The following is a 27,135-nucleotide window of genomic DNA, read 5'->3' as shown; positions in this document are numbered from 1 at the left end:
GCTCCGCGCTTGCCTCCAACGCGTGTCCGTTCTCCGCCGTGCGGAATAAGTCACACGCCAGCCTACGCTAGGCCCTGCCACAGGCCCCCCATCCGCGTCGTGCGAAGCAGCGCGAGAGACACGCCCGGTACACCAAATGCGCCGACTCAGTCACCTGAGACCACCGCCCCCTGCCCCAAACTCTGCCCGCCCACACGCGGCCTTTCAGGTCGCTCCGCCGCAGCACCGTCCAGGGCCCCACCGCCGGCATCAGCAGCGATGAGCCGCTCTGTCCTCCCCATGGCGTACGGGTGCCTGATTCAGCCCCCACCAGAGGCGGCTCGGCATTGGGCAGGGGCATAGGGGAGCTGCTCGGCGTCGCCCCGCAATGGTGGGTCGTGCGGGACCCTGACGATGCGACGCACTGAGCGGTGTGTGGCCCCCTTCCTCCCTCCCTCCCCGCGTCATCCGGGCCAGCGAAAGGAGAAGAGTAAAGAAACAAAAATGGGAAAAAAACGAAAGAGTTGAGGCGTGGTGGTGTGTGCGGCGAGGGCGAGAGAGCCCCAAATCCAAGCGCAACGGAATCCAGTCTGCGATGCGCGTAAAGGGCGGGGGAGGGGGGCATGGCGCACATGCAAAGGGCGAGAAAGCACACAAACACACTCTCCCTGAGAGAGGGGTGTGAAGGAAGACGAGAATATGAAGGCCGCAGCCGAAAAGAGAAGCATCAGAGAAAGAGGCTGGGCGGGCGCAGCTCACAAGGGGGCGGACAGAACGGGAGAGAGAAACGCAAGTGTGCACGCAGTCATGCAAGCGAAACAGACACACTCAAGAGCAGCGGTATTGCGCAAGAGGCGGAGACGTGCTGAGTGGCGCTGAGGGAGCCGACTCGGATCACCCACGTACAGCTGCGCGCACGCAGAGCGGGCCGCGGCCCGGGGAGGGCGCAAACGGAAGCTCGAAAACAAAAACGAGAAAGGAGGGCGACAAGATGAGCGGATAAGAAGCTGGTGTGGATTACTTTGCGGAGCTGGCCAGGGTATGTGCGTGCGTCTCGATAACAGCGCAGTTCGAACGTGCGTTTATATGCGCCAGAGTCGGCGCGGATAGGCGTCACTGCGGGGCGTGTGTGCTCGAGTATGCCGTCCCACAAGCGCAGGAGATGTGCGTGCGTGTAAAGGTGTGAAGTTGTAATGATTTGTGGGCGCCTGTAAAGGGAACGATAAGAAGCGACAGGAACGGAGGAGTGGGACGCTGTGCGAGAAGCTGCACAGGAACATGCAAAAAACGGAAAAGAACCGCAGAACAAAGGACTGCGACCCCCTCGAAGGGGTGGGAGACAGGAGTGTGCGCATGTGCAGGATGTGCGTTGGGGGTAGAAGAGGTGCGCCGCTCGACGCATGCAGGGGTTGTGTGTGTGTGTGTGTGTGTGTGTGTTCCGCCTCTCTACTAATGACCCGTCCCTCTCTTACGCCGCAGCAGCCACTTCTCACAGCGGAAAAGATGAGCTGATAACGGCGGCGTCATCGCCACCACGTGTGATGTGGATGCATGGACTGCCGTGCATAGCTGGCCGTCAGCCCTTGTCCGAATCCCGCCATGCACCACAGCAGACGACCCACATGCACACCACGCTATGCACCTGGAACACGCAGCTGCACCGCCAGCTCGTCACGTCCTGCACGCCGCAGCGCACACTGGAACCGCTTACGCACCGTTCGATCTGCGTACGCGTTCATGTCGGCAACAACACGAGGAAAGGTAAGGCTGGAGCAAACGTTGTGCGTCACAGCGACCGTGTGGCCAATGTTGAGCACCTGGTGCCACCAGCCACTTGGAATGAACAAAAGGTCGCCTGGGAACACCAACGCCTCGACAGGTAGCAGCTCACGCGCAGAACCATGATAAGCCTCGCCGACGTGCTCCTTGCTGAAGGTGCCGCACACCGCCGAGCCGCTCGGCATTGAGTCGCCTCTCGTGCGGTACCACCGCAGGCACGGTTCTGATGCGTAGTAGTCGCTGTGTATCCACTCCTCCTCGACGCCCGGCGGCACGACGTGTGGGGGGTACAAGGTCACTCGCTTGCAACCGCTGAGCACGGCATTCCATGCAGATGTCCCGTGCGGGTCTGTGTGGAAAGGGCTGCCGCTGCCGTCGGGGCCGACGAGGAGCCATCGGTAGTCGGGACGATCCTCCTCGGTCATGTACGAGAAGAAGTCCTCCGTGAAGTAGGGCGGAATCGCGTAGTCCGCCCGCAGGGCGGTGGATTTCCGCAGCACCACCTTGTCAAAGACGTACATCGGCTTCTCGGCGTTGGTGGCGACCTCGTAGGCAAGGTAATCCGCCGCCGACATGCGAAAGCGGCGACCATCTGCCGTCCTTCCGTTCGCCCTGAGCGCCTCAGAGGCAAAGCGACGAAAGAAGTGTATGTCCTGCCACGTGTCACGCGCAGGCCAGTCCTCAATGCAGCCGGTGAGCACCACGGGCGTGTTCGGTGCCTCGTACTCGCGCTGGAACGCATCGACGCTAAGCCTATAGCGGCGGTCCACAACACCCGGCACGCCGCGCAACTCGTCAGGCAGGTGCAGCGGGCCTCGCGCGCCGCCGGTGTCGTCGAGGGCAGCGGTGGCGTGGCCACAACACTGCAGGCGGCGCGTGCGGCAAAATGTCTTCCAGCGAAGAGTGACAAAGAACTGCGCATTGGTGCACCACTTCGGGAGTGGCACGAGATCCAGCAAGCAGGTGCCGTACCAGTTGTAGTCGGTGAACTCCGTGTGTGGTCGCACGAGTCGGTGCTGGGACTGGCGAAGCGCCTGGAGGGGAGGCCGCAGGAAAGTGCCATCGTGCATGAAGTAGTTGATGGCGCCGGCAGATAGACCGAGGTACTTCACGGCCAGCGTGGGTGCATAGGGCTTTCCAAGAACACTTTCTTGCCATGCTTTGACGCTCATCTCTGCGCCCACGGCGGATTCCACCGCGCCTTCGTCGCGCCCGCTGTCAAGCCCCACGGACACCTCACTTGCAGCGCCGGTGCCCGCGGCACAGGGGCTGCGCAACTGACTCATCCAAACTCCACCGTCATCACTGCTCATCTCCCCGCTCGCCTGTAGGTAGGACACGATACGAGGGAGAAGGACATTGAAGCGCAGCGAGGCATCAGCAATACTCCGTGACTGAGCAAGAACAACGGTGCTGGGGCGCCTGCTCTGCCGGTCAGCTCCTGCGCGCTCCGCACGATAGGCACAGACGGTGTACTTCCATGAGCCTCTGAAGGTGAAGAGACCGAGTTTCCGCTGCACGTCGATGTACGGCGGACGCAAGCACAACTCGCGCCAGAGAGGCTCCTCGTTGCAGCGCACAAAGAAGGTCCAGCACGTCTCTGAAAGCGTAAGCAGCTCTGCCACATCGAGGTATCGCTGAAGGTAGCGAACACACAAGCGCGGCGTGATGGCTTCAAAGACTGGGCCGAGCGACGGGCTCGACGAGGGCATAGTAAAAATGGGGAAAAGGGGGCGAGCTGCACTTCACCTCGCAGCAGAACTCCTCCCATGTGGGCCTGTAGAGGTAAGGAGCGACGGGTACCCGTGGTTTTGGGATCCTGAAAGGCGGCAACGCCTTTCGGGCCTATGCCTAGGTTCGCAAGGGAGCGAGAAGGTCACGCAGAAGGTTTTAACGTAAAACGAGGCGAGACGCGTGCAAGAAGAAGAGAGAAGGTAGAGCTAAGCAAGCCAGATGGTGCGCCCCGAAGATGTGGCGCGTGAGTGCGGCAGCCGCGTTCACCGTCGAAGGCGTGGCCTTCACGAGCCCCAAACGCAAGGCAGCACCGCTTTTGTTCTTTTTTCACTTGTTTCCTCTCGGCTTCTGTGCGTTGTTTCCGCAGTAACGAGTCACGACCGTCGCTGCCGATCAACCCGCGAAGCTCACAACGCCGACCCGCGCGAAGAGCACCCAAGATACATGTGCATGTGGGGAGACGCATAGAGCGACGGGGGATGGGCGGCGTATGATAAGCTGCATGTGAAGACGCGTCGCCAAGGATGCAGGGGCCATCTCTGGGTGGCACGCGTGTGTAGGCACAGGCGTGCCTCTTCACGTGCCTACACATACGCAGAAGCGCCTTTTGCTCGCGTGCCCCTCCCCCTCCGCCTCCCAAGGCAACAGAAGGATTGATCGGCAACACGCGCGAGACAGTGGCATCGCTGAAAGAAGAAGCAGCAGAGACGGCGGCAACTCATCCACCACGAAGGGGCCATCGGCACCAGAAAATGATGACCACACAAGTGCAGCTTTTGCGGTATTGGACCGCTCGTCGGCTGTGTCAACGGCAGCGGACAAGGAGAGATAAGGGTGTTGTGGCACGCGTACTTCTCTTCCGTCCTCGCCCCGACCCCCTCTCTGCCCACCTCGTTCCCTACCAAAAGAATTCCATCCCTCTCCAGTAGGAGTGCGCCAGCGTGATGGCCTCGATGCCGGTGGGGATGATGGAAAAGATGTAAAATACCTGCCAGATGCGCGCGACGTGCACGGTGGCCTGCCACGACACGATCAACAGCACCGCCGCCGCGCAATGGCAGGAGCCCTGAAACCAGTTGTCGACACCGAAGCGAAGCGTGCGAGTTGTCAAGACGCCCCAAAGGTTGAAGAACAAGCAGAGGAAGCTGGTGGCAAGGCACAGGTTTGTGACCTGTCGCAGGAAGACGTAATCCGCCTCCGCGCAGCCGCGCGCCAGGGAGGAGACGCGAATCATGCGATCGCTGCCTCGTGTAACACAGATCAGGGTACTAAAGTGCACGCACCACATCGCTAAGCGGTACGGCACCAGCACCAGTCGATTCCAGTTGCGGAAGATGAGTGGGAGATACGGTGCGGTGCATCGCCGAAAGGCGTGGACCTCGTGCAAAATGATTGGCATGTTTGAATGGCGAGGATGGAGGAGCTGCTACGATCAAGTCCGTCTGCCACCCCTCCCCTTTTTTCTTCCCTCTGTTGCCTTGTCCTTCTTGTCAGAGGTATGCAGGGGGGTGAGTTGCAGCAGGGATATACATATATATATATATATATGTATATATATATATGTGTGTGTGTGTGCGTATGTGTGAGTCTGTGTGTACTTGTGTGAAAGTCTAAGAGTGCCTATTAGATCATGCGTGGGCAGCGACAATCACAACAAGGCGCGAGGGCTTTTTTGAAGTCGCTAAGGGGTGTGAGCGCCCTGCTGACGCACCGCGCGGAGGAGGAGCGCTGCGCAGATGCGCTCAATGCACGACACAGAAGAGGAGGAGCCGATGTCGCTGAATGTGCGGCAATGTCACACCTGTCCTGTATCGGAGTTTTGAAGTGCGGGCGCCTCCTCTTGGGCGATAAGCATAGGCTCGCAGGTGTGGCACACCGGTGCCAGTGTGCATGTGCGCGTGCGTGTGCATGTGTACGTGTGTTTGTGGTGGGGGAGGCGAATGGGGACGTTGCGATCGGGTGTAGATGCCCAGAAGACGCGGAGAAGGGGATCAAGCGCCATGAAAGAGAAGGGCCGAGCGCGCACCGAACAGAGGCTTACGCATCGCTTTAACTCTCGTCTCTGCCGCGCAGTGCACCGCTGCGAGGGAAGAGAGACGCAGCACAGTGGTCGGCAGCGCAGGCGCGCACATATTGTTCACGTGCGCCACGTGCACGAGCCAATAGGGAGGGCGGGGCCGGAGGAGCGAAAGAGTCCTTCCGATGCAGGCATCGTGGCATCTCCTGCCACACCGCTCACTTTTTCGCGTTTTCTTCGGCTGGATTAAATGCCCGTGCACGACGTCGACCGCACAAGATGACGCGCCTGATTAGAAACATACATGACAACAATGGAGAACGACCGAAGGGCACAGAGAAGGCAACGCGAGATGGCCATCTGATGTCGTGGATGGAATGCACAACATAAGTATGGCAAACCAAAAAGAGAAAAACAAACGAAAAGGCGAAAAAAAAAGGGTCAGGTGAGACGAGGAGGGAGAAAGCAGTAAGACACATGATGGCGATGAAGTGATGTACACATGAGCCAAAGATAGAGAGAAACAGATCCTGAAAGAGCCACGACATGGAAAGTCCAACACCGGGGCAATGTCGTAAAGAACACCACGACTATCTTAGCACGAGCAGGAAAGAAAGGTTAAACGAAATAAAAAAAACGAAGGTCCCGCTTCGCCGCTGTAGCGTGTGTGTGTGTGTGTGTGTGTGTGTGAAAGAGGGAAAGGGGGAGGGGCGCATCAGGCATATCGACGCTGTCGATGTGGTGCGCTCCTATCATCATCACCCTAATCAATGGCTGCGGCTGGTTTGTCTTTCCTTCTTTGTGCTGCAACCGTGGAGGAAAACCAGCAATATATATAAGATGGACCGGGAAGGGGAGAGGTGAGGCAGGCCTCCCCTATAACACAAAACACCATCTGCAGGCACGCGAGAGCGGAGTGCTCGGAACCACAAAAAAGGGGGCACACACACAAAAGACGGCATGAAGTGAGGAGCCGCATGGAACCGATGCGGGCGTACATGCACATGTACGCGGGCGAAACGAAACGGCTGCGCAGTGAGACAGAAGGTAAGGAAGCGAAAAGGAGGTGCGACAACAACAACGAGGACGGCCGACCTGTCACGGACTTTCGAAAAAAATGAAAAACACAAGGTAGGGGTGCGCTGCGGAAACATGTGTGAGAAGCCGATAACGAAACCGAAAAAGAAGCGAAGGGTGGGGAGGCGAAACGCGGCCTGGCCAATTTGAAAAAAAAAAGAATACCTACATGCGCACATACTACATACGCATGCACCATGCGATGACGTGTATGCACGTGGAAGTCAGGAAAGCCTCCACGAAAAAAAAAAAAGAAAACGCACATTAAAAGCAGCTAATATGGAGCAGAAGAAATACAGAGAGGGAGGATGGAAGCGGGGGAGGGGGAAAGGCCGGACCAGCATCCAGGTGGCGCCGCTCCTTGCCCCTCCGCCCCTCCGCCCCTCCCCTCCTCAAATGTTTCCGTCTCGTCGCGGCTCAGATATCTGCCGCAGCGAAACAGCCGCGCCTCTAGATAAGCTCGACTCCGCACAAGGAGAAATCCAAGCAACGCACAAATGGCGAGAACGGTAACGCGAGCGCCCTCCAGCTATGGTGGTAGAAGGCACTCGAATCCCGCGCTCTCGAATCCCTGACAAGAGCTTTCCTCCGCACTGATTCCGGCGTTGTTGTCAGCGTCCACGGCGTCACGCAACGTGAAAGCCGCGCTTCTCCATGGCTGCCCGCACAATCTCCGCTTCCTGCTCCTCCCGTATCTTCGCGCCAGCCTCTCGTGCAGCAGCGTCGTTCTCCTCCACCTTCTTCCGCTCTTCTGGTGGCAGAGCGAGAAGCCAGTCTACCTTCTGATCCTCCACCGCCGCGGCGACGGTGACGCCGTAGTAGTAGCGCGAGTTCAGCCAACGCAGCGGGTCCTCCTGCGCCGCCGGCCAGCGCTGAAGCAGACGGGCGTAGATGTTCTGGTACCAGTGCTTCTGTGACCAGGGATTGATGCCACCAAAGTACTCGGACCTCTTCCACTTTTGCTTGAGCATCTCGGCAGTCGTCAGGCCGCGGCACGTCATGTATAAGTGGCCCAGCATCAGCGGAAAGAAAAAGAGGCCGAGAACGAAGAAGCTGATGTACACGATTATGGGCATGCCGTACACATAGCGCAGGAAACGCCGCACGTCCCACGCCGGGTGCAGGTAGCTGAGACGGATGCCCTGAGCAAAGTTGTAGAGGATGGCGTAGAGGACCATGAAATGCAGGAAGAAGAGCGAGCCGAAGAAGTACGGGTAGTTGTTCCGGCCGATGCAACAGTTCGTCCACGGACAGTGGTGGTCCATCTCATCCACACAGTTGTCGCACACCTTGCAGTGGTGCGTGCGCGGTCCCTTGGCGATCTGGCAGGTTCTGCAGAAAAGGATCGGGAACTCCAGCGTGGGCACAGCCAGGTCGGACTCGCTCAGGCGAGGGTTATACAGCACTATGCGGCCTGTATCTGTCTCAAAGTACCGCTCCATCGAGTACATGGTTGATCGCTTGTGGTTGAAAACGCTGGCTGGGAGGTCACCGTCCGCGACAGCGCTGCGGAGAGCCTCGGCGGTGTAGGCAGAGGCGTTGGCGGCTTCTCCGCTGCCACCATTGCCGCACTTCACCGCTGGAGGCTGCCCCATTCTCTCGGGCAGCTCTTGCAGCTTATCGAGCACCGCCTGCGCGTTCGGCGCCGGGACGCGCACAATGAGAATGTCGCCACGGTCTGTCACATTCCTCAGCCGACGGCGCGGCACAATGCCAGGGTTTGTGAAGGCGCAGAGCGTCACAAAGACGATGGTGAGGCCGGAGAGCAGCCACAAAACGATGATGCACTGCCATCCGCTCTCGCCAGCGTAGGCGACGGTTGTGAAAACCGGGTAAACAATGAGGATGCCGTAGATAAAGAGGAGCGCCCAAGCCCGCGGACCGGTCACAGCTTGGATGTTTGTCTTCTTGTCGCAGTTCGGCGCCGGGCACTCCTTCGTGCCGAACACCCTCGAGGCAATCATGCGGCGTGAGAAGGGCCACGTGGGGCCGTAGATGTCTTTCGCGTCGCCCTCCAGCTCCTGGCCGAGGCCGCAGCGCACGTGATCGATCTCGGCCACGCGCGCGTAGTACTCCTCCGCCGTCGTGGGAACGGGGATGTTTGAGAGGGAGAAGAGCGGCTTGCCGTTCTCCTTCACGGACTCGGTAGCGGACAGCGACGTGGCCTGCCCGTCGTCAGCCGCGATAGCACCGCCGATAGCCGCCCCATCCCTCACCTTGCCGCTGGCACCATTGCTTCCGCTGTCGCTGCCGCCCTCGCAACGCAACGGGTTCAGTACCCCGTCCCCTGTTCCCTCCACCGGGTACTCGCGCGCCGCGTTACCTTGGCACTTCTTCCTCAGGCCCGTCGACGTGCCGCCGCGGTAGCCGAAGGCGGGCAGCTCGTCTCCAGCGTCCATGTCGTAGGCCGATTCTCCGAGAGAGGCAGCGGCGCACTGAGGATGGGTTTCGGAGGTGGCAGCCGCTGGCTTCGACTCGCCTGGCCGCGGAGCACCTACCAAGGTCAGCGGGCTGCGGTGCGGGGACGCCGCCGAGCCGTTCGGATTCACCGGAGGAGCAGGGCGCTGAGAGGTTGCTCTGGTGTTCCTGTGAACCGAGGTGGCGGTCGACAGCCGCTTCATGCCCTCGCCGTCCACGGGGGAGTACAGGCACTCAGCATTGGGTGACTGCGACATGCGCAGGCGCGTTAAACGCTAACGGGTGCGCTGGTGTTAAATAGAAAGCAGGCGTAGCCCAGATAGAAGCCGAAGAAGTCGATGCGCGCCCACACACAGGAAGCGAAAGTGAGGCGGCACGCAGACGCACGCTAGTCAGTGACACACACCAGAAGAAGTGCAACACAAAGAAGCACGGGAGAAAGAGAGAGAGGTGAAGACCGAAAACGAAAACGAGGAAGGAGGGAAAGCGCAAAACCAGAGTGCACCGGCACACGCAACACACACACACATACATACGCAAACATATATATGTATGTATATATGCATTAGATACCTAGATGTATATCTAGGTATATAGATAGATATGTCTGTGCACACAGACAGAGACCCAATCGAGTGCACGCAGAGGGAGAGGGATGGACGGAGAGACAGACGTGCGAGAAGACAGGAGAGACAATAAGGCACAAGACACGGGGGGGGGGGGGGCCAAGCGGAAAAGACGGAGAGGCGGGAGAAAGACGACGATGGAGAATAATGTCGGATGATGAGACGGCGGGGGCAGAGAGAGAGTAAGGGGGAGGGGGAGGGTTTCGACAGAAAACGCGGCGGGGTGCCTTTTTGGACACAGACGCAAGCGTGCACACAACGACGTGTGTGCAAGGAAGCACGGGGACGTGGCGTTCCGCGTAACGCGTCTCGCGTTGTCCTCTTTGGTGCGTGCGGGGCCGCGGAGGCGCTCCTGCTCTCACTTCCTTGTCGCTGAAACGCTCCGACGGCGCCTTGAGTGGGCGATGGCTCTCTATGTCACACTGTGCTTTTATTTGTGCAGGCGGGTGCGTGGCGGCGTCGGCCTTGATCGGTGAGAAGGGGAAGAAGAGGTGAAGAGCGTAGAGGAAGAGTTGTGGACGCGCCGGTTCTTACGAGGCACAGACATAGACACAAGCACATATATGGGTGAAAGCGGCCACACATGTCCACGCCTTTCCGTGTGTGTCTGGTGTGCATGAATGGGCGCGGATGCGCAGGCGTGCTGTTTCGTCTCCTGCCCACGCCATCACCATCGAGCAGTAGAGAGGAGGAGGGGAGGGGTGGCAGTCGTTGCACCATCTGCCTACTGCTCATCTGCCCAGCTCGAATGCGCGAGAAAGCAGACAAGCCGCGCTAAACGTCTCGGGTGGTTCTAGCGCGCTATGGGGACACCGTCCCTCGGTTTGTCTGTAAGCCGCAAGTCGCTTTTCGGCGTTGTCCCGTGCGAGGAAGATGATCGCCAAAAAGACATACAAATAAGGGGCAGACGTTCCTTCACAAGCGTAGGAGCGTGGGGCTCAGTGTAGCACGGCTTCCGCGTTCATCATCAGCTGCGCCAACGGCAGCGCAAGTTTGGCAGCGGTCGCCTGACGATGCGCGGAAGCCGCCGACGCTCTCTTGCCGCACGGCAACAGGAGAGCGTCGCTGACAAGCAGTAGCTGAGCAGCTCGTTGTGCCGCTGCATCGTCGCCCGCCGCCGGCCACGGAACCACCTTGTCAACTCTCTTCTTTCCTCTCTGCGCGTTTGCAGAAGTGGCGTCGGCTAAGCGGAGACACGAGTGCGGAGGAGTGCATGACAGCTGCGCCACACACGTCTCGGCCAGCTGGGCAACCGTGACGTCCAGGTCCGCCGCAGCACCTGCGCCGGTTGCACGCCACTGTCGTGACTTTAAAGAGGAGGGCAACGTCTGCAGCGAGAAGACTTTGTCGGCGGATGCGCCGGCCAGTTGCAGTCGAAAAGCTGGCGAGAAGGTAGGAGCTGTCGTGTCACCACGTCGCGGCGGCGGCGGCCCCTCCTCCTCGACCTCCACAGACTGCAGGAAACCTCGGAGACAAGACAGGAAGGCTGCACGCTTCTCTGAGGCAGCAAGGTCCCAAGAATTGGGCACGCCCCATGGCAACGCATTCCCTCCTGACGCCCCACAGAAAGAGCCACTCTTCACCTCTGCATGTATCGTGCGAGGCTGGTTATCTGCCGGCAGCGGTGGCGATGCAAGAGGAAACGCCCCCAGCACCTCCGCGTAGAACGTGCGGACGAGAGCCTTCGTCTGCATGGCGAGTGACGCCCACGTGGCCCGCGCCGCAGCCTCGGTCGACACCTCCTCCTCTAGACGCTGCCGCTGCTGCTGCTGCGTCTGCTTCTTTGGCTTACTCCGCCGCGCGCCGCCAGTGTTGCCGGCGCCGCCTTCCTTCTCGTTCTCCTCGGCCTCCTCCGAGGCCCACTGAGCCGCCGCATACCGTTTCGCAGCCAGTAGACGTTTCCGGCACTCGATGTCCTGTCGCGCGTACTCGGCGATGGCAGCTTCAATAGCCGCCGCAACGCGCACAGGGTCCAGCACATGAGCACGCAGTGCAGCCACCGACACGAATCTGGTGAGGGGCGAGGACGCCGAAGGAGAAGTCTCCGTAGAGTGTGGGGAGGATTCAGAAAGATGCGCCAGTTCTCGCCACAGACTTCGCAGCAAGTCCGCGTAGGCGTAAAGGACGCAACGCTCCGTCAGCGCCCCTGTGTGAGACGACAAGCTGCCCAGTTGCGTGGTCAGCGTGAGAGCGCCGTGCCGTTGGCGGGCTTGCAAGTTTGCAACATAGTGCGGTGCCGCCGCGTGCAGTGAGCTGAAGCCGATCCAGTGATCGAGCAATGTGCACAACACGCGCGACGCCTCCTCCTGTGCCTCATCTTGTTCATTGGCGTTTCTGCCGGCACTCCTCGTTGCCCTTCTACCGAACGCCGCGAGCTGCGCGGCCAGCTGACTTGCTTGGCTCACTTCCACCTCCAGCAGCGGAGCGGCAGCATCTTGGCGAAACACAACCACGGGCATGACGCGCGCCGTGTCAAACACCGACAGAGATGTGTTGCTCGAGCTCTTGTGAAAGCCACTGCCGGGTCGCCGGCGGCGCGCAGGGCCGCTGTCTGGTGGCGACGCCGCAGCGGCGGCGGCTCGAAAGCCGCGGCTCGACCCCACATGAAGCATTAGGGTGCTCGCATCGTCATCATCGGCCTCCGAGTCGATTGTGCCGTCTTCATCGACCCTAGACGTCTCGCTGCCTTCGCTGCGGCCGTCGTCGTTGTCGTCCACGCCCGTTCTTCGCCTCTTGCCTGCGCGAGGCTGGGCCCTGTTGCGCCGCACAGCGGCAGTGTCCGCGCCTAGTGCCCCGTTTTTGCTCGATACAGCAGTGGCAGATGCACCCCCCTCTGCAGCGCCATCGGCACAGCCAGTGCCGCACCGGCGACCGCGAGTGCGCTTCAGCGTTGTTCGTGGGCGTGCGCTGGCGGCCGCCGTGGTAGTTGCGCCGCTGCCAAGACCCGTGACAGCCTGCAGGTGAAACCCCTCGAAGACATCCGGCTGTCGCGCCACCAGATCCAGTGCATGCATCAGCAATTGGGTCGTGCGGGCCACGAAGCCGTTGGAAGTGCAGGCGGCAGCGCTCAGGCGCCAGGTGAAAGGCGTCACCTGGTACAGGCGCACTGCGCACCCACCAACGCCACGAGGGCCTCTGAGACTCCTATCGTCGCTCGTCCATGAAGAGTCCGCAGAGTCATGTGCAGTGCCGCCCACGTCCTCTGCGACCACAAAGACAAGTAGGAGAAAAGGCAGCTCCACTGCTGCGTGGACGTCCGGGAAGAGTGCTGGCGGGGGTGCATCGCAGGCTGCCGCCGACATCGTCGTCGTCCACTCGAGGTGCACCATGAACGCGTTCATCACAGCCGCGTGCTCGACGCGCACATTCACCTTCCCTCGCAGGGGTGCTTGAAGCACCGACTTCCCTACAACAGTTGTGCCGTCGTCCCGAGAGAAGCGCTGATGTGACTCCTTAGTGTAAGAACAGAGTCGAAACGCTGGGCCCTTGCCGGAACTCAATCGGTGCCTTACCAGCCCACCATGCCGCGACGAGGCCGGTGACGCCGACGCAGAACAGAGCAGCGCGCGCTCGGCTTCGTGGAGACGTAGTGACACGAGACCCTCTTCCCGAAGCAGCTGTGTGTCGGCGGCGTGCTGCGACAGCCACGCCAACGCCGCCAGTGAGGCAGAAGCATACTCGGTCGCGAAGTGGCGCAGCATCTCGAGCCCCGTCGTGGATGGAGCCCTCACAGGGTTGCATGCTTCGAAGCCCTTTGCAGCGCGAGCAAACATGTCACCCAGCAAGCGCCCCACAGACAAGATAGAGGACAGCAGCAGCAGCTCCTCCGTGAGAAAGTCCATCAGCGATGCGGGTGCGTTGCGCAAGAGAGACGGACTGCCGCACACCCAGTGCACTGCCAGCGCTCGCGCGGCGCGCACAAGACGCGAGGTCACTTCCTCCAAATGCACGACATGCTGCTCCCCCGGTGGCGACGGCGTCGATGGTGTTCGCTCGGGGTCGCTCACCGCCTTCCGCTCCACAGCAGCGTCCTTTGACGCCTCGCCCTTGCAACTCGTATCCGACCACTCCACTGCACCCCACATGAGGTGCTGCAGCACAGCAGCAGTGATGGCAACGCGGGCGCGCAGCGCCGACGGAGAGAGTCTTCGCCTTTCAGCTCCGGCAACAAGCGGCGTGGCAGACGCGGCTGACGGCGCCTCCGCCGCGTCCTCGGCCTCCAGCTCCAGCTCCGCAGCGTGAAGCGTCTCGTATGCCACCAGCACGGCAGACGCGGTGCCTACAGCGCCACCACGCAAGCTCAGCGTTGGTGGGTTAGCCTTCGTAACGACGATGTCGAGAAGAGTGGAAGCCGCCACAACGTCACTCGCGGTGCATTGCGACGCGCACAAACGCGGTGACGACGTCGAAAGCGGTGCAGAAGTGGCGCTTGCCCAGCAGGCAAAGACGCGACAGAGATACCGGTGCAGCGCGTCACTCTGGCGGGGGTCGCTTCGCAGCCAGTAGTACCGCACCTTTCCTTTTGGCTCACTTGCACGGAGTGGTGGCGAGGACGTGGAGCCGGTGAGGCAGCGCGGACGAGTAACGATGCAGTCCTGCGTCACCTGCGTCGCCACCCACACCAGACTTGGCGAACGTGATGACGGCCACAGGGAGCGCCTCGCCGGTCGCGGCCTCCGCACGTCACCCGTGTGCGGGTGCCGGTAGGGTGACGTGGCAAGGCGACACGGGGTGAAAACGCAGCACAGTTGGGAAAGCCATGACGCCGTGAAGACGGTCGTGAACAACGGCTGCGACGACTCAGATGATGACGACGGCTTCGCAGGCACACGGCAGGTACCCTCGTCTCGTGTGGCGCCCTCTAGCTTGGCAGCCCCCTGCTGTGGCCGCGGCTGATCCTTCAGCACAACTTCCGTCATCGAGGAAAGAAATTCGCGCGCGTTGCGGTGGCCCCTCTGCTGTGCAGAGGGCTGCCGCCCCGACACAGCACGCACCCACACATCAAGCAGCGGGCCAGCGCGCACTTCCCCAGTGCCACCATTGGTGGGTAATTTGCACGTCGCGTCATAGCAGCGGCCGCTATCGCCGGGCAGCACGGCCGCCACCAGCGGGCACATGAAGCAGCGGGACGCCAGGGACGCATCGCCTATGATGACCGAGTATCCATGTGATGCTCTGTGCATGGTGTCGTGCACGTCTACGTCAGGCGAAAGGACGTTGGTAGAGAAGCACTGCGACGACCACCCGCACGATGCAACACTCCCACGTGAGCAGTGCACGGCTATGGAGGCGGCGTCAGGGTGTGAGGTGGTCTCACCGACCGCGACAGCAATGAACTCCAAGTGCACCGCGACGGTGCGGCGGCCCTTCATGGCCACCGGCGCCGACAGTAGAGGCGGTGGCTTCTGCGCCGTAGTAGTAGCGTCGGTCGAGCAGACTGGGTAGGCAAAAGACAGGAGAAACGGCTGCCATTCACGAGGCTCAGGAGTGCCCGCTGTCTCGGAGGCCGAGATGGGAATTGTCGATCGTGTCGGCGCCGGTACCTTGAGGGTGCTCCTGGTCGCTTCAGTTGCCGCAGTCGTGGTGGTGACCGCGCAGGCTGGCAATGGTGTATGCGGTGCCTCTTGCGCCGGTTCCGCTAAGAGGGTATCCGACTTTGCCGCAGCGGCGGTGCTTATGCGAAGGACGCGACTGCCTCGTGCGCTGCTCAGTGCTGATGAGAGCGGCGCCGCTGGCGGCACTGCCGTGGAGGAGGCGGTCGAAAGTGAACAAGGTTCGCCCTCTGTGCCTGGGCGAAGAAGCAGCAGGCGGCGCGGTGCACCGCTTAAGCTCGCCTCGACGCTCTCCGTAGCCGCCGTGCGCAATGGCGTTTGTGTCGATGACTCGGGAGCCGCACCTGGGATACGCGGCGCGGCGGTCGTTCCATCGTGAGCAGGGAGACGCAACGCGTTTGGGGTCGCCGCCGTCGCCGTGGCGTTGTTCGCCCCCTTCACCAAATCAGGGGGTGCGACGTCATCCACTGCCGCCTCCACGCGGGGGGCAAAAGGAGGCGAAGAAGACGACGGCGGCGAAGAGTCGAAGTGCAATACGAGTCCATCGCCGCCGCCGCCCTCCTCCTCATCTTCGACCATGTCTTCGAGGAGGCCGGTGCCGCTGCTGGAAAAGAGATGTATATGGGAACACGGCGAGGAGCCGGCATCAACGGAGTTCACCTCCGTCTCCCCAAGGCGGTGCATCAGTGCAGTCGCTTTCTCTCCTCGAGAGCGGTGGCGGCGCTTGTCCAGGTCATTGGACAAGCGCATTGTCTCCCCGTCGCCCGCAGAGAGGTGGCGAATCGGTTGATGGCAAGGCTGCCAGGTGTAGCGCTGCACCTCGATGCGTCGCGGCAGAGTGCAGCCTTCGCAAGGAAAGCCAAGCGCAACGTCCGCAGGCGATGGCGAGACGGACGTTGCGCCTGGAGCCTCATCCGAGAAAGCATCGGTGGCGCCGTCCCCCTTCTCCTCTTGAACAAAGACCCGGCGCAGAGTGTGATGGCGGGCGACGTAGATGAGCAGCGTGCATGAGGAAGTTGCTGATGACGAGAGCGCATCACGGCCCCCAACCGCTTGCCCTGCTGCCCCACCGTGTTCGCCTCCGCAGTGGCCATCGACCGCCTCCACATCGACGCGAAGGTGCGCTTCGCTTACCCATGTGTCGGTTCTCGGATGAAACAAGAACGTGAGCGACGCCTCGGCGTGCATCGACGCCGTTTTCGCTTGTGCCTGCGTATGCGTGCGGGAAAGGGTAGTGGTCTATGCGCGTATGCCAGTGGGTGCACTAAGGATGGGGCACCGGTGATCAGGGCGGCAATGTACATGATAAACGGAGAGCAAGATGAGAAAGATGATTGAGAAGGCGGGGAGAGCGCTATAATGCGAATGCGCATCGGCTCACACAGCACTCAGCATGCACCTTTTTTTTTTGTGTGTGTGTGTGTGTGCTTCGTTCCCAACCTGGTGTACAGAGGCAGCGGCATTGTTCCGTTTTCCGTGCTAGTGCGCAGCGGAAAGCGTACGCGCATGATACCAGATGTGCAGAGGCGCTTCGCTAGGGAAGAAGAGAGCGGATGCGTAAATAGTAAGCCAGCCAGGCTGGGAGAGGTACCAGGGACCCAAGCACGACAGCAAACGCAGGGAGGCCGTGCAGGACCTGGGCAAGATGTAGGACGAGAAAACATATATAGCGCATTAGCTTACTCGTGTCGACTTGCGCTCAAAAAGCAAAGCACGCGCACGCACGGGCCGCACTCACAAGATGCCATGCTTGAGTGCCTTGTAGACCACCTGAACACGCTTCATGAACTGCCCGAGCATCGCCTCAGCCGAGGCCGCCGACTTGGATCTCGAGAGCGCCGCGCGGGGCGACGCCGGTGCGCTGTCCAACAGCGTCGAGGGCGGGCGATCGGCATTGCGCCGAAGTACTCGCTCCTCTGCAGCTCCGCTGCCTTCATCGGCCGCTGGCGCCGCAGAGTCGCGCAAGCCAGGTAGCGCCCGCGGCTCGGCGGCAGCAGAGACAGCAAAGTCGGTGCCCGCAGCGACCACCTCGTAAAAGTCGGGTAGCCACCGCTTCGAGGCGTTCTCATCTATGAAGTAAAGCGACATGAACTTCGTCAGCAGTCGGCGCAGCACACTCGTGTCCACCTGCAGGTCGTGCGCGCTGCTGCCGTCTCCGCCGAAGAAGAGCTGCGTCAGCCGCGACGCCGGCAGCTGCAAGATCAATCGCAGTAGCAGCATGCGCGTGAAGAGACCGATCGTCTTGTTCGTGTTCTCCAGATCGAGGCCGCGGAGCAGGCTCAGGTTGTACACGCCGTGCTGCATCAAGTCCGCGATGCCGCACGCAAAGTTAAAGTAGCCGACAATGTCGGTGTTTTCGATTCGAATGGACTTGAAGCGGTCCCAGATGGCAAACTGAAGCGTCTTCGCACACGCCGGCTTTGCACTGCAGAAGCGCATGAGCACCTGCACGTAGTAGGGGTTGTACCTGCGCTCCTGATAGGCGCACTGCAGCAGCACCGCGCACACGTCGTGGAAGCGCGTGTAGCCGGGGTCGCGGTACATGAGCATCGTGAAGCACTCCAGGTCGTCGGCGGCAGTGGCGATGCACCTGAAGATTTCGCGCTTGTGCTCTGTGTTGAGGCGCTGGCCACTCAAGGCCTTCTCTTCCGCCCGCATACGCGCAATCCGCTCGCGTTTCAGCTCCGCCTCGTCTACCTCCTCCATCTCTTCGCTCTCGCCATCTGCAGTCAATGAGGGGTGCGAGGGCAGAATGTGTCGGCTGCGCCCGTTCTCCTTGCTCGCCGCCGCAGTGCCAGAGTGCTTGCCAGCGGTCGCCGCCGCAGACTTGTCGCCATCCTCCCTGGCGCTGGGTGCGCTAGTCATCATCACGCCCGGTATGTACCACCGCGGTGGCTTCTCTGGCGATGTCACCTGCGCCCACGTCAGCCCCGACATGATGTTCGTGGTCAGCACTAGCCGCTTCATCGTGCGGCGCTGCGTCGAGGCGGCCTTCTCCTGACCCGGTAGTAGCGAGCAGAGGTCTTCCAGCATGGTCTCAACCGGGGCAGCTTCCTCGGTGATCGCGCGGCGGGCCTTGCGGGTGCGGCCAGCCGCAATGTCACCCATCACCTCCACCAGCGCTGCGAAGCGAGCCGTGCCGGTTATGTTGCGCATCTTAGCAGACGAGCGCCGCGCCTCTTGCAAGGACGCCTCCAGCTCAGTGGGACTCTCCTTGAGCAGCTTCTCACCACAAGCGCGCATCAATGCCAGTCCGCACGCGCACGCGCACACAGCCTGCACCGCCACCGCGGAGGCCGACGTTGGAGAGGAGGAAGAGGAGGCGTCTGACGCCGTGGCGCCATCACCGCCAACGTAGTCCAGGAGGCGCGTCCCTTGATGAAGCAGCGTTCGAAGCAGCGACATGACAAACACCACGTCCACACCGTACAGGAGATAGAGCTGTGCGAGCACCATAAGCGTGTTGCCTGCAGCCGCCTCCTCCGCGGCGGCGAGTTGCGCGTGCAGAGAAAAGCTAACGCGTTCAACCAGCTCGGAGCCGACCTGGTTTCCGTGCAGCAGTTGCAACCCTCGCAGTAACCCCGCGAACGGCAGCGTGCCAGTCGTGCTGAGCGGGCCCGCCTCCAGGCGGCAGAGGCGCTCTATCTGCTGAACAAGCCCCTTCACCACACTCACTCGAGACACCCCCGGCGTCGCCATGTAGTCGCTCAAGTCCTTCGTGAGGTCGACGACGTTCGCTGCTGTCAGCTTGTTCACAAGGCGCCGCACTTTCTCCGCGACCTCAGCAGGGACTGGCGTCGGATCCGCCAGCGAGGAGGTGGCAGGGGCCGCAGTCCCAGCAGCGGCAGCACCTGTGATGGGCATGACTGTGTCCGCCTTGAGGCCCGCGACACGTGTCTTCTCCGTGCAGCCGTTAGCCGTCGCTCGCACACACTTCTCGCTCTTATCCTTTGATGCTTTCTCATCCTTATGTCGCTTGCCATTTTTCTCGGCTTCTGATGTGACGGCTCGCTCCGCCCGCTGGCGTTTCCGCTGTCGCTGAAGCTGCTCAGCCACCCTGCTATCCCGAGCTTGTTGACGTGCTTGCTGACGTTCCTGCGTCCACTGTTCGTGCTGCGTAATGCGCAACTGCTTCTTGTCTTGCCGCTCCTGTCGGCGCCGTGCTTTGCGGTCACGTTGGCGGTCGGCGACTGGATCGGCATCCAACGCTGCAAGCGAAGGTGATGCGCCGCCACGGTGGTGGCCATAACGGCCGTGTTGCCGCTGCTGCTGTTTGTGCGAGTCATGGCGGTCACTAAAAGAGGAATGCAGTCTCATGGATCGGCCACAGCCCTCTTGACCGTGATAGCTGCCACGTCGTTGATCCTCTCGACCGCTGCGCTTACCGCGGGCGTAGCCGTGGTCGAACTGACCCCCAGCGCGGCGCATGAGGCGCACACGTTGGTAACGAAAAAGGGCCCACACAAAGCAAATGCGGTGCCGTTAGGCCCAAACGCGTTGGCGAGGGAAGCAGTCCAGCAGACGCAACACGCACGGAACGGGAGCGAGAGACTGCGACAGGCTGGCAGCAAGCTTGTGTCGCCGAGTGTGAGGCTGCCACTTAAGGGGGAGGGGGGCTCTGCAGGTAGACGCAAAAAGGCGGTCGAACACCGAGAAGAGATGCGTGCAAAACAGGTTGAGAGCACCCATGCGCACAAAATAATAATAAACGGCAACGAGAAAGAGAGAGAGAGCGATGCTTCCGAGATACCCTTGTCATACATGTATCCGTTGATGCGCTGCTGGCGTCCACACGGAGGCTAAGCAAGGCTTCGAGGAGAGTAGGGAGGCGAAGAGACGCGATGTGCATGTGTGCAAAAAAGCACAGGCACGATAAAAAAGAAAGTGAGGAACCGTGCCCTAGAGCGGCCACTGCCGCGACGCAGAAGGCCGACGCGCACCAGCAAACCTACACACAAGAAAATAGAGAAATCCTTCCATGATCACATGTTTCGTGCTTGCCTCCAACGCGTGTCCGTTCTCCGCCGTGCGGAATAAGTCACACGCCAGCCTACGCTAGGCCCTGCCACAGGCCCCCCATCCGCGTCGTGCGAAGCAGCGCGAGAGACACGCCCGGTACACCAAATGCGCCGACTCAGTCACCTGAGACCACCGCCCCCTGCCCCAAACTCTGCCCGCCCACACGCGGCCTTTCAGGTCGCTCCGCCGCAGCACCGTCCAGGGCCCCACCGCCGGCATCAGCAGCGATGAGCCGCTCTGTCCTCCCCATGGCGTACGGGTGCCTGATTCAGCCTCCACCAGAGGCGGCTCGGCATTGGGCAGGGGCATAGGGGAGCTGCTCGGCGTCGCCCCGCAATGGTGGGTCGTGCGGGACCCTGACGATGCGACGCACTGAGCGGTGTGTGGCCCCCTTCCTCCCTCCCTTCCTGCGTCACGCGGGACAGGATCGCAGGATGCGAAAAAAAAAAGTGAAGAACTGATTATCCCGCACAGCGGTGCGTACGCCACGCACGCCGCACGCTCCACCCGCACCAGGCCATCGACGCCAACGTGCAAATCGACCAAAACGAAAGAAACTTGCCGGCCTCGCCAATGAGGCACAGACTCATGAAAAACATACCGCGCTCACGGCGCTTGTTCGGCGCCAGCAGTAAGTGCACCGTGTCCTCCACAGCGGGCCGAGAGACAGTGTCGAGGATCCAGTCCACCACATACGCGGTCTCTCGCGGGGAGTAGACAAAACCCCCACCTATCGCCCGGTAGAGCAGTGTCAGTGTCATCAGCGTGAGCACCGAGAGGGAGGCAAAGGATGTAAAGCTCGTAAAGAGCAGCGGGGTCGACGTGAGCGGCGCGGCGGAGCCGCCAGATCCGCTGCTGGTGGCGACAGCAAGAGAGGCGCACACCACCAGGCTGGCGATGGAGACTGCTACCGTGTGCAGCGCAAAGAATCCGTCTGCGAGGTAGAAAAGAGTCAGCTGCTGCAGCTGCGTGTCGAAGAGCACGACAAGCTCTCGAAGTGAGCTGAGCTGCATGCTTCACAGTCTGCGCAGGTGACAGATGTATGTCGCCGCTTGCTAGAAAGGGGGAAGGCGCTGGTATGCTTCTCTTATATCCACTATACAAGAAAAGTGCGATGGTTCCTCCTATGTACGCTCTCTTGGCTTGAATCCCTGCCCATCGGGCGCACGCGAATCTATGCCGGTGCAGCTCAGCCCCTCGCTTCGATGCCTGTGCCGAAGAAGGGCAAGAAGAAAGAGGAGAGACGAGAGGGAGAAACAAAAAACGGAATGTACGGAGAGCATAGCGAAGCAGCAGACACACACACACACCATACGTTCCATCTCTTGTCTAACGAGACCGAGCGACAGCAGAATGCCGGAGAACGCGTCCCTTGTGTCGACATGTGATCAGCGTGGCAAAGAAAGCGCGAGGGAGTACCCGGGGAGAACGAATTCAAGAAGGTCTCAGTCAAAATCATCACCACAGTGCCATCGCCCAGCCCTGCTGGGTAAATGATGTGGTGCCCAGGAGAGGCACGGTGCAACGGTCTGTGTGTGCTCCATTCTCTTCTAACTTTTCTTTGGTGTAATCTGAAGCCCTTCACAACTCCGATCGGACGCATCAAGGAGGTCTTGAGAGAACCCCAATCACCTCCACTCCCAGCCGCGCGACGACCGTGCCGGTTTGTTTGCAGGAAGGCATGCAAGTGTCGGCGTCAGCACCACAACACATGTCTGTGCATATCAGCTCTCTCTCCCCTACGCCCCTCAGCGGCGCCAACGCCAACATCCTGGTGGGCACAACAAAAGAAAAAGCAGCAGCGATCACCTCACGTGGTGGAGGCGAGCGAACAATGGCCAAGTCATTGTAGCAGGAGCCGCGTCGTGTAGCGCCACTGCCGCCGCGGATCTGTCCTCCTCTTATTTTTCTTCTTCGTCCTGCGCACAAAACACCTGCGCAGCGCTCACTCCACTGCGCCACGGGCACCGACGCTCCACCTGATCACTTGCCAGCGAGGTCCCTCCGCATTGTATCTACCATGTTGTTGTACCGGCTCACCTCCGCAAGCTCCTGCCTCTTCGCCTCCATCATGCGGCCACCTTCCTCCGTTAGGTACCGCTCATACTTGGGAAACATTGGCGCGAGCCGCTTGTACTGGGCGTAGTTGGCCCAGCTGAACAGCGTGCAGCAGAGGCCCGCGTACCAAGCAAACGGGTGGCTGCGGCAGCTCGCCGTGAAGCTGAACGTGCGCATCTGGCGCACAATGCGGAGGATGCCGTGCGCCATACCTAAGAATCCTTTTTTCCGTGAAGGGGGAACAGAAAAAAAAAGACATACAGAGAGTGTGTATGTGTGTGTGTGTGTGTGGTGGAGCGAGCACACAACGATGGTGAAGAGAAGAACGCAAAGCAGTGGCCAGGAGAGAGAGCAGCACGACTGTCCTTCTTTGCTGGTCGCCGCCACTTCTATGCATTTGTGCGTGCGCGTGAAAGAAAGAAGGGGGGATGGAGAGTACGAGCAATGGGAGGGAAGTGGAGGCGAAGGATACAGTCACTTAAGATAGAAAATATTAATAGGCGCAAGCGAGACGTGAAGAGCCTGGCAGCAACGAGAATAGGCTTGCTACCAGTAAAGAGTATCTTCCTCTTTACGTGGACGTGCGCGCCTACTTACCTCATTGACGTCATGGCCTGGGGAGGAGGGCGCGCATATGCGGCACAAAATGCAGGCAGATGTTGAGGAATCCTCCCCCAGCCCCGCAGCAGCAACGGCCAACGACACCCTTGCCGCTATCATCACAGCAACACCCTGCCGATGATAACCAGTGATGGCATTCTTTGTTATTTTTGTTAGGATCCTTTCGATGTTTTTTTTTGCGCTTCTTTGCTGTTGCCGGCACATCCCCGACATCAGCGACGTCATGGCGACGCTCTCATGGAGTTGGAGGTGCTGTCGTTTTCCTCTTGCGCTTACGTGTGTGTCTCTCTGCGTGTCTGTGTGTGCGTGTGTGTCTGTCTGTTGGCCATCGGGGAAGAAGTGAGCTTGTGATACTATATGGAGACAGCATGAAAGGCGGACAGAGAGGGAGAGGAAAGAGAGGAGGAAGGAAGCACACAAGAAAGATGGTGTTGCAGACAACACAAAGAGCCGCATCCATATGCATATGCATATATATATATATATGTATATGCACACACGGATACATACATATATATAGATGTATGCATATGTACATCTGTATATATGTATACGCATCCAAGCAAACAAAAGCACCCGCGTGTATGTCTCTCCCCCTCTCTCCAGTGTTCTGGCTATCTGTCGCTCCCTCAGTTGAAGGATCTTCTTGATGCGTGACTGTCTGAGGCCCCGCCCCCTCCCACAGACACATACAGACGCATCCTCGCTGAGGAATAGGAAAAGACCGTGGGGCGGAAAGGGGCATCGAAAAGGAGAGGCGGGTACGCGGGACGGGCGGGGAGGAGAGAGGGGGGGTGAGAAGACGAAGGGATATACCCAATAAAGGCTACTTTAGAAGGCACTTATGATCACAGCCGAACACGTACTCACAAAGACGCTCTGAAGACGAGCACGAGCCGAGTTGCAGCGAGGTAAAAGGGAAAACAGACGTCGCGGGCGCACACACTTAATTGACAGCAATTCACCCCATCATGCACCAACACAGAACAGCAGCGCCCGTAGCTGGGGATGGCTAGCGCAGCACTAGTAGGTCCTCTTTTTTCTTTACTTTGTCTTCCTTGCCCAAGTGCGCCCCTCCTTAGCGATGCAAGAAAGGAGGGTAAGAAGAGGCGGGAGGGGCGAGACTTTAGCGCCAAGACGGGCAGCGGAAAAGATGCGCATCGAATGGAGAAGGAAGGAAGCCAAAAGAAGCCGAGAAAGATATGGAAGAGACGGAGAGAAACCTGCGAAGCGATTAGGCGCGGGAAAGAGAGGGGGTGAGAGAGACGACAACACAAAGGAGGAGGGTGGATGCGCTCACACGCACACAAGCGTATAAAAGTGGCGCAAGACATAAACAGGCAAACGAATGAAACACGCCAGCATCCCTCTCTCTCTATTTCCCTCCTTCCCTTCGCTGTCTCATGCCGACGCGCTTCACCCAACCGCCACTCCCTCGGTATTAGTCGCCCTTTTGTCCTCGGCTTCACGGCACTCCACCGACGTACACCAAACCGTCACACGAGTGCCGATCAACGCGTTGTCCTTTTGAGGCGCACTCTGCACGTCCTTCTTCGCCATCCGTCTGTGCATCTGCCGCACACAGAGAACCTCACTTGATTCCCCCCGCCCCATCCGCCGCTGATAGAGCCCACCGGCTTTGCCGCGGGATCAACGGCGGAGACGTACGGCGACCTTCATGTCACGGTACGTGGTCTCTTCTCGATCGCACCACCCGCGTACAGAATCGGATTAGCACACGCGTGTGTCTCTCCGATTCTGTGCACTCTCTGCGATCTCCCTCTCACAAACTACATCATCGAAAGAAGGGTGGGGAGGGGGAGAGGGGGGGGGCACGGAAAGAAGTGCAGAACCCCAACGGGGTCCCACAGCAACAACGGCGACGACATCGTCAACAGAGACGTGAACCAGCACGAAACGCCACCAGCGAGCTCAGAGAAACGGAACGGAAAACAAAAGAAAAACCGCTCGGGCGGCAAAACATCAACCGGATTCTAGAATGGGAAAACCGAAGGGAAGCCGTGCGACGAAGTGTCTCCCCTTCCTCTCGTCTCCTTCATTTGCACCGCAACCACCACCACCCTGCCTCCCCCCTCCTTCTCTCTTTCCCTCTCAAGCGAGCGCTTTTATCTTCTCTGCGTGAGCGCGTGTTGCACTCCGTTTCTTTTTCGCCTCCGGACACGCCCGCCAGCCTCCTCAAGAGCCACTCATGCACGGGTTCCTATTTTTTTTTTCGTTTAGAAGTTGAACTGACCGCTGCCGGCGTTGGGGTTGCCCTGCGCAAAGTCCACCATGTCAGCGCCCATAGAATCGCCCATCGGGCCCGCCTCGTCCTCCGTCGTGAAGAAGGTCTCCAGGATCTGAAGCGCAATGCTGTACACGTTCTTGTCGGCGTGCGTCTGCAACTGCTCGATGGAGTCTACGCCGCCGCAGTCCATCACCTGTTTCGCTACAATGTTCTCCTCCGTGCCGCCCGACGTCTTCTCATCCTCGCCGACCTGCAGGAAGCACTGCACCGCCTCCAGCGCAACCGTCACGATCTTTGGGTCGTACGTGCGCAGCGTCTCGCACAGTGGCGGGATGACGCCGATGTTGACAAGGTACTTCACTTGCGCCACTGAGCCGCAGAAGGTGATGTTCGCAATGGTCCACACCGCCTCCTTCCTCACGTCGAGCTCTGGCGCGCTAAGACACTCCAAGATAGGGATGCAAACGTTCGAGTTCACGAGTGCCTCGATCTGGTAAGGCTGGCCAGCAGCAATGTTGGAGATGGTCCAGCACGTCTCCTTGCGCAGCGCGCGCTTCGGGTGGCGCAGCAGCTCAGCCATGGCCGGCAGAGCGCCACTGTTGATGATAACCTGCGTCTGCTCGTCCGTGCCGGCGGCGATGTTGCCAATGATGCGAATCGCCGGCAGCTTCACGTTCGTACTCGGGACGGACAAGAGCTGCACAATGCGCGGAACAGCGCCGGCCTCAAGCACCGCCTGCACACGCTCCGCCGGTCCGTCGCTGATGTACGAAATACCCCATGCAGCATCCACGATGAGCTGGTCATCGGAGCTGTTGAGGAGATCGACCAGCGTCGGCAGCGCGATTGCCACCCGCTCCAGCGGCGGCAACGGCTTGCAGCGGCACAAGTTCGACACGGCCCATGTGGCGTTGCGCAGAACGTGAATCGGCTGTTCCTTCACGCTCAGCACGTTCAGCAGTGCGACCATGGCGCCGTGGCTCAGCGCCTCGTCACGGCAGGCGGCGCCCTCACCAGAAAGGTTGCCGATGGCCCACGCGCTCTGATCGCGGCAGTCCGCGTTCGGCGACCCCAGCAGCGCTACGAAGCGCGGAATCGCACCACAGGCGACGAGCATCATCGTGTTCTCCGACGTGCCTGCAGCGATGTTGGTCAGAGCCCAGGCCGACTCAAACTGCAGCTCCGGGTAGTCCTCGCGCTGCAGCAGGTTCACCAGGTGCGGCACAACACCGCTCGATGTCACGACATCGTATGGTGGGTCTTTCTCAACAGAGAGGATCTTGCGGATCAGCAGCGTGCCCTGAAATACCTCACGGTCTGTAGGCCCGTTCATGCACATGTTCACGAGGGTGGGGAGGAGCTGCAGGGGTACCGAAGCGGGTGTCGACCTGGCGTCGTACGACCAGACATCCTCTGGGTTGGACGCCTGCGCCACACTGCCGTTACCACCAAGCATATCACTGTCGTCCTGGCCCTCGGCGCGCAGGAGCTTCATAACCTCCCCGTGAACCCTGTGACGCACTGACATGAGCTGACGCTGGCGACGCTCAGCACCAGCCTTGGTGCTGACGGCGTGCTTGGCGCCCTTTTTCTCCTGGTTGTTGAACATCGCGTCGTCTGCGTGGAGAGAGTATTGGCTAGGCGAGCGTGTGGAGGAAGTAGGACGGCTTGCGTGTCTGGTATGAACGCAAGTCGCGTTCAATGGGTCGAGAATGCAAACGCACACGAACAAAAAAAAAGAAAACGAAGACAGCCACACTGAAGCAGTTCGTCGCAGCACGTGTATGCGCAGTGCTCGTTGCACGCTGTCCGTTGAAGTGGGGAAGGGGGGAGAAACAGATAGAGAGAGTGCGAGAAAAGGCACGCTGTGCCTGCTGCGGGAGATATACGGTTCAGAGTGTGTATGTGTGCACGTGTGTTTTAGTGTCTTGTTTGCTCCCTTTTTTCACGCTTTTCGTTTTTTCTTCTGTTTCTTTTCGTTTCTGCCTCTCCGTGGCTCGTCGTTGA

General features: G+C 60.2%; 8 protein-coding genes across 8 annotated transcripts; all 8 read right to left on the bottom strand.

Moving 5' to 3' along the window:
- Positions 1-1,613: 1,613 nt before the first annotated feature.
- On the bottom strand, positions 1,614-3,470 carry LINJ_30_1250 (hypothetical protein, unknown function; the record flags this gene model as incomplete). The annotated part of the gene is made up of 1 exon (XM_001466932.1): positions 1,614-3,470. One exon carries the CDS (start codon positions 3,468-3,470, stop codon positions 1,614-1,616), a length of 1,857 nt encoding a protein of 618 aa, XP_001466969.1.
- Positions 3,471-4,390: 920 nt separating this feature from the next.
- LINJ_30_1240 (conserved hypothetical protein) lies at positions 4,391-4,891 on the bottom strand (the record flags this gene model as incomplete). The annotated part of the gene is made up of 1 exon (XM_001466931.1): positions 4,391-4,891. One exon carries the CDS (start codon positions 4,889-4,891, stop codon positions 4,391-4,393), a length of 501 nt encoding a protein of 166 aa, XP_001466968.1.
- Positions 4,892-7,212: 2,321 nt separating this feature from the next.
- LINJ_30_1230 (hypothetical protein, unknown function) lies at positions 7,213-9,261 on the bottom strand (the record flags this gene model as incomplete). The annotated part of the gene is made up of 1 exon (XM_001466930.1): positions 7,213-9,261. The coding sequence occupies one exon, from the start codon at positions 9,259-9,261 to the stop codon at positions 7,213-7,215; it is 2,049 nt and encodes a 682-aa protein (XP_001466967.1).
- Positions 9,262-10,568: 1,307 nt separating this feature from the next.
- Positions 10,569-15,932, bottom strand: LINJ_30_1220 (conserved hypothetical protein; the record flags this gene model as incomplete). Its single annotated transcript, XM_001466929.1, has 1 exon — positions 10,569-15,932. One exon carries the CDS (start codon positions 15,930-15,932, stop codon positions 10,569-10,571), a length of 5,364 nt encoding a protein of 1,787 aa, XP_001466966.1.
- Positions 15,933-16,916: 984 nt separating this feature from the next.
- On the bottom strand, positions 16,917-19,499 carry LINJ_30_1210 (conserved hypothetical protein; the record flags this gene model as incomplete). Its single annotated transcript, XM_001466928.1, has 1 exon — positions 16,917-19,499. One exon carries the CDS (start codon positions 19,497-19,499, stop codon positions 16,917-16,919), a length of 2,583 nt encoding a protein of 860 aa, XP_001466965.1.
- A 1,163-nt stretch (positions 19,500-20,662) lies between these two features.
- On the bottom strand, positions 20,663-21,214 carry LINJ_30_1200 (conserved hypothetical protein; the record flags this gene model as incomplete). The annotated part of the gene is made up of 1 exon (XM_001466927.1): positions 20,663-21,214. One exon carries the CDS (start codon positions 21,212-21,214, stop codon positions 20,663-20,665), a length of 552 nt encoding a protein of 183 aa, XP_001466964.1.
- A 970-nt stretch (positions 21,215-22,184) lies between these two features.
- On the bottom strand, positions 22,185-22,469 carry LINJ_30_1190 (conserved hypothetical protein; the record flags this gene model as incomplete). The annotated part of the gene is made up of 1 exon (XM_001466926.1): positions 22,185-22,469. One exon carries the CDS (start codon positions 22,467-22,469, stop codon positions 22,185-22,187), a length of 285 nt encoding a protein of 94 aa, XP_001466963.1.
- A 2,648-nt stretch (positions 22,470-25,117) lies between these two features.
- On the bottom strand, positions 25,118-26,737 carry LINJ_30_1180 (putative importin alpha; the record flags this gene model as incomplete). Its single annotated transcript, XM_001466925.1, has 1 exon — positions 25,118-26,737. The coding sequence occupies one exon, from the start codon at positions 26,735-26,737 to the stop codon at positions 25,118-25,120; it is 1,620 nt and encodes a 539-aa protein (XP_001466962.1).
- Between the last annotated feature and the right edge of the window lie 398 nt (positions 26,738-27,135).

This window comes from Leishmania infantum, chromosome 30 (assembly GCF_000002875.2).
Source record: "Leishmania infantum JPCM5 genome chromosome 30".
Taxonomy (NCBI): domain Eukaryota; phylum Euglenozoa; class Kinetoplastea; order Trypanosomatida; family Trypanosomatidae; genus Leishmania; species Leishmania infantum.
This window is presented reverse-complemented; position numbering and strand designations above follow the sequence as displayed.